This window comes from Oncorhynchus kisutch, linkage group LG5 (assembly GCF_002021735.2).
Source record: "Oncorhynchus kisutch isolate 150728-3 linkage group LG5, Okis_V2, whole genome shotgun sequence".
Taxonomy (NCBI): Eukaryota; Metazoa; Chordata; class Actinopteri; order Salmoniformes; family Salmonidae; genus Oncorhynchus; species Oncorhynchus kisutch.
In genome coordinates this window covers 46,825,743-46,831,541 of record NC_034178.2, presented here as the reverse complement: position 1 = coordinate 46,831,541, position 5,799 = coordinate 46,825,743, and the positions used below count along the sequence as shown (strand labels likewise).

General features: G+C 39.7%; 1 protein-coding gene across 1 annotated transcript; it reads left to right on the top strand.

Annotated features, from left to right (window-relative positions):
* Positions 1-1,285: 1,285 nt before the first annotated feature.
* On the top strand, positions 1,286-5,423 carry LOC109891143 (GTP-binding protein Rheb-like). Its single transcript, XM_020483471.2, has 8 exons — positions 1,286-1,696; positions 2,196-2,267; positions 2,483-2,550; positions 2,773-2,855; positions 3,000-3,056; positions 3,170-3,217; positions 3,461-3,542; positions 3,655-5,423. The coding sequence occupies exons 1-8, from the start codon at positions 1,645-1,647 to the stop codon at positions 3,745-3,747; spliced, it is 555 nt and encodes a 184-aa protein (XP_020339060.1). The 5' UTR covers positions 1,286-1,644; the 3' UTR covers positions 3,748-5,423.
* Positions 5,424-5,799: the final 376 nt, after the last annotated feature.

Sequence of the window (5,799 nt, the reverse complement as noted above, 5' to 3'; positions counted from 1 at the left end):
TCGAAGCCTGAGGCTTGCACCGAGGGTCAGGATAAAGACAATAGGAGTGAAGTTTTTGGTAAAAGTGGACCCTTGCCTTTTGACTGATTCATTTGTGGTTTCAGGGCAGAAGTTGTCATATGCTGAGGCAGTGAAGAAAGTAGAGGACACATCAAGACAGTTGTGAAGAGGGCACGACAAAACCTTTCCCCCCTCAGGAGACTGAAAAGATTTGGCATAGGTCCCCAGATCCTCAAAAAGGAGGGTAGTGCTACAGAGGGTAGTGCGTACGGCCCAGTGCATGACTGGGGCCACGCTTCCCGCCATCCAGGAGGACCTATATAATAGGCGGTGTCAGAGGAAAGCCCATAAATTGTCAGAGACTCCAGCCACCCAAGTCATAGACTGTTTTCTCTGCTACCGCACGGTAAGCTGTACCGGAGCTGTACTTAACAGCTTCTACCTCCAAGCTATAAGACTGCTGAACAATTAATCAAATGGCCACCGGACTATTACATTGACCCCCCCCATTTGTTATGTACACTGCTGCTACTCGCTGTTTATTGTCTCTGCATAGTCACTTCACCCCTACCTACATGTACAAATGACCTCTAACCTGTACCCCCGCACACTGACTCAGTTCCCGGTTCCCCCTGTATATAGCCTCTTTATTGTTTTTTATTGTGTTACTTTTTATTATTTTTGACTTTAGATGATTTGGTAAATATTTTCTTAACTCTTCTTGAACTGCACTGTTGTAAGCACTTCACGGTAAGGTCTACACTTGTTGTATTCAGCGTATGTGATAAATAAAGTTTGATTTGATTTGAAGATGAGTCAAGGGGGAGGGATCCTGGGAGGAGTGGTGTGAGTAGTAGATCTGTACCAGTAAAGAGGGAAATGCCAACAAGTGATATGTTTCAGTAAGATTGGAATTTTTGCATTTATAGCAATGGTTATCAACTGTACTGCAGGGATGGAAGGTATGTTGCAGAAAATTGAGGTTGTGTGAATTTGGGTGTATGAGACTTTACATCAGAAGATTTACAGGGTGTCTTAAGTGGTGGGGTCCCTTCCTTTCAAGTTGTTGGCCTGAGGTAGGACTAAATAGATGTAAATAGTGGAGTAGGGTAGTGTTATTTATATATATTTTTTGTGAGTGTTTTGTTAGATGGTAGGGTATTTGTTTATTTATTCTAAGTATTAGGGAGTTGTACTCCAGTCTAGTAGGTGGCGATAATGCAACATTTACTGGATGCCAACCGCCGTTAAACCTCATCGAAGAACAAGCTCTGACGTATGTAGTTTTACGACGGTGTGCGTTTACCAGTTTCCGACAGTGTTACTCGGGAAGCGCAGCTCTTGTGAATAATCCGTTTTGGTTTCCTGTTTTAAGTTCTGAAAACTAATATTTAGATATTTCAAACTAATTATCGCTATACATAACTATATCGATAACCGATATAGTGCAAGTATCAGTCGAAATACGTGTTCTATCAGCTTCAGTTCAGTTCTGAAGTTGCAACTCGAAGCCCAGCGGCTTTGAAAAGTTTGTTGTTGTCACGTGACGTGATACGAATGCGGTGATATAAAGTTTTTGTTTGTTTATTAAAACGACCATAGATACAAAAACAACATTCTATATTACGTTACTATTTTAAAACAATGCCTCAACCAAAATACAGGAAGATTGCTGTGATTGGGTACAGATCTGTTGGTGAGTGAAATAAGAAGCTAAGTTACTTAGCCATCCTTTGTTTTTGTTTTCATAGTTAACGTTGCTGGTAGATGGTTAGCTAGCAATAGCGTAGTTATGATAAAAAACAAACAAAGGCTAGCAAGCTTCTAGTACCAAAAAATAATCAAACACATAATTTAATGTCATAGCTCTGTAATTGTGTAGTGTGTTAATGTATAAACGTTGTAGTTGATAACCTTCTGCTTACTCTAGTCACCATGCCAAAGTTGTGCGCTAGCAACTTAAGCCAAGTCCCACGATGTGTTAACGCGGCCAACAAACGTTACTAACGTTAGCTCATAGACCTAGCTAGCTAGATATTTTCATTGTGAAACCGCTGCAGTCATAACTAACACAGCCAATCACAATGTATAACTGTTGCTCAGAGTCGGGTAACAAATGGTCATTTTGTTTTCCTATGATTTTGGAAATTGCTGCTCATCGGCCTCAACAATGCCATTTTTCTCTACCTCTACAGGAAAGTCTTCTCTCACAATACAGTTCGTGGAAGGACAGTTTGTAGATTCATATGACCCTACCATTGAAAACAGTAAGTATTTTTATTTCGTTTTTTCGTTGGATCAGTTTTGTTATTCTAAGTTATTGCAGCCACTATTAAGGTGTCATTGAGGGTCAAATAATATGCATGGGTGAAAAGCAGAACATATGCTCCTTTTTATGATCATGCTATATCCAGCAATTACCATGTGCTCACCTTATGTGGCATAGCCTGGACTTGACAACTTCCTCTTCAACTCTTTCCAGCCTTCAACAAAATGGTGTCTGTCAACGGTCAAGATTTCAATCTTCAGTTGGTCGATACTGCTGGTCAGGTATGTATGCTTTACATTACTCATCTTCTTTCTTTACCTCTGTTTCTCTGCTCTCTGAAATAACACAAAATAAATGTTCTGGAGATTAGTGACCATTTGTGCCGATGCAACATATAAAATGGTTGGGATATGAAGGAAAACAACAGACAATATTATTTTCAGAAGCACTTGTCCGTCCTTGTGTTTTCTCTCTTTAACCGATTTCTCGCCTTATCTCTACAGGACGAGTACTCTATTTTCCCTCAGTCTCATTCAATGGACATCCATGGTTATGTCTTGGTCTACGCAGTAACCTCCATGAAAAGGTGAGTAGTCACGGGTACATTTAATTTGCAGTTCATTTTTTGTCCTGGGCCTCTGATCTTGTGACACTACTGTGTGTATAGATAGTTGTCTGTCCATCAATACACACTGGTAACCTGTCTCTTTTTGTCTTTCACTTTTTGCAGTTTTGAAGTTGTTCAGGTTCTTCATGACAAGCTGCTAGATATGGTTGGGAAAATACAGTAAGTTAACCAAAGTTATGAAAGGTTAGTGATGCTGCTTTTGATGATCTGTTTGGATTGTAAAACATTGGTTTTCCAAGTACACTTTTTAAAATGTAGGTGTGTTCTTTTAGGGTGCCAACTGTTCTTGTTGGAAATAAAAAAGATCTCCACATGGAAAGGTAAACCTACTTGAGCTGAATGAAGGAGGAGCACATTGGTGCTCCCACTCACATGCATGGCTGGTACATTATGTATAGAACCATGCCACTACCATCCCATTTTAAAAACTGGCATATGGTTTCACCTTGGTTTTCCATCTAAGGTCTTAGACCTTGTGGTCTTATAGGTACATTAATGCTATCTGACCTATAAAAAGGTGTGATTTCATTACATCATGCTCAATGTGTCCCTCCTCCCCTCAGGGTGATCAAACCAGAGGAAGGGAAGAAGCTGGCCCACTCATGGGGAGCAGCATTCATGGAGTCTTCTGCCAAGGAAAACGAGGTAGACAAAGATATCTTCTCTGCAGACAGAGCTACTCATAAAAATGTGTCTCTTCAAAAGCATGAACTTATTTATTGATTTGTTTTTCTACTTTCAACTCTATGCATTGCAGACCGCTGTAGAGGTATTCAAGCGGATCATTCTGGAGATGGAGAAGGCGGATGGGAACGTTCCCTCAGAGGATAAAAAGTGTGCCGTGATGTAAGAGGGTCTCACCAGGACAGCAGTAAGCTCATTGGATGAAGCCAGGAGACACAACGTCACCAGCCTGCCAATCATGACTTCCCTAGCACCAAGGAGCTGCAGTCGCAATGTGGCCACTTTATAATTCAACAGTGTTTTACACTAAGGCACCCAATCACACTCGAGGCTAACTAAAAATAACTCTGACAGGTGTCACACAAGGGTTTCACTGTCAGTTTTACTGAAGTCTATCAAGTTTGGTTGGCATAAACCAAACCTCATGAAAATACCAAATGTAATGTAAGAGCAACAAGCCTAAACTTCACAACAAAACAGCTCCCTGATAATTGCAATCAAATAGCTAGCCATGTATCAACAGATGGAGTGGTGACTGGCTAGTGTCCCCAACTCTCACTGGCTAGCTTCACCTTGTACATAATAAGGGCTGACCTTGATGCCTAAAAAACATGCCTGACTTTTTTTTCTCAGGTCATTGTTTGGAAAGTCACTATAATTCACAACTGATTAATGTATTGGTTACAGTATCTTGGAATGAGTTCTCTTTCACACAAGATGTGTATTGCAGAAATACATTTCCTCTAGCATTGGTCTTGGCTAACATTTTTTCACTGTAAAACTTTCAGCAAGTCAACTTCAGGTTACACTTCACTCTTGAACTGTAAATCATTTATTTTAGGAAACATGTCAATTTGTATTTTCTAGAATACAGTTTTATGTTCTTCTGGTTGGTAGATTGATCCTCGCTCCTTTCCGCTATGATCTACCATCTGACTTTAATAATTAAGCTGTAATTATCCAGTGGATGAGGCACCCTTGAATGATGTTTAGAAAAGAATGGAATGGATCTGTTGTATAAAAAAAAAGTTGTGGCCTTTTGATCCTAGAGAACTAGGATCGTAGACACAGGTTTGATAGTGTTGTTAGTTTTATTCTGAGATAATACAAGTGTGTTCATTCAGCAGCATATTGAATGAAATGTCTGCATATAATCATACTATAATTAAGAAGATGGGGTTGCAGTTAAGGGCATTCACTGATAATTCCTTACCACTGTGGACTGTTAACCAGTTCATGGGGATCACAGGATCTGCTGGTTTAGTTTTCATTTTGGGGTTTTGATTCCAGAAGTGATGTAGGGCTCCATCAAGCCAAGCAAGGATGCCTTATGACACATGATCACTTATGAATTTATGTTGAGTCGGGGACTCCCAGCAGACACAGTGCTCACCATAACCTGATTTTCGTGTCCACAAAAGATCAATTCGATGCCCAATGGTTTTTACTGACATTACTTACATTTATCCAGACGGTCCAACCCCTAGTGTCGATTATTTGTTGTTTCGAATTTTTTTATAGAGTGCTTCTCTTTGAATAAGTAGTAGATTGATTGATAGGTGATTGATGATGCAGTCTAAGGCTGAGTTTACACAGGCAGCCCAATTCTAAGCTTTTTTTCACTACTTGGTCCTCTGACCAATCAGATTTGTGCTGAAAAAGATCTGATGTGATTGGTCAAAATATCAGAATTGGGCTGCCTGTGTAAACTCAGCCTAAGAGAAGCTGGAGATGCTGTGTCTTGTGCCTTACCCTTCAACCCCCCTCCTCAGAAATATTGCTGTAAACTGTTTTGTATATATAAATATTTTACTCCTTTAAAAGTCTATTTTTTAAAATTGATTAGTTGTGTCATGGCTGCTCAATAACTATCTTCAGCTAAGAATTTGAATTCCATCTCTGAAACAGAGACATGCAGCCACTATAACACCACACCACTTGGAGACAAATCTGTTAGTAAATTAGTAATTATTTATTTGACAAAACCGAATTATGATGCTTACAATTATGCAGATGTATTTTGAAATTGTCCCTGTACTAAGTCTAAGTTGTCATTGATGGTCTTTACTGACTTTTCACAAAAAAATATGAATTGATCATGAGGGGCCGCAGTGGCTTGTGGGTCTGCGTACCCACATCCATACCCACACATGCAGTCAACTGATTTATGGAATCAATCCATTTGTGCAGTTAAGTTAACTCTTAATTGCATTACAAG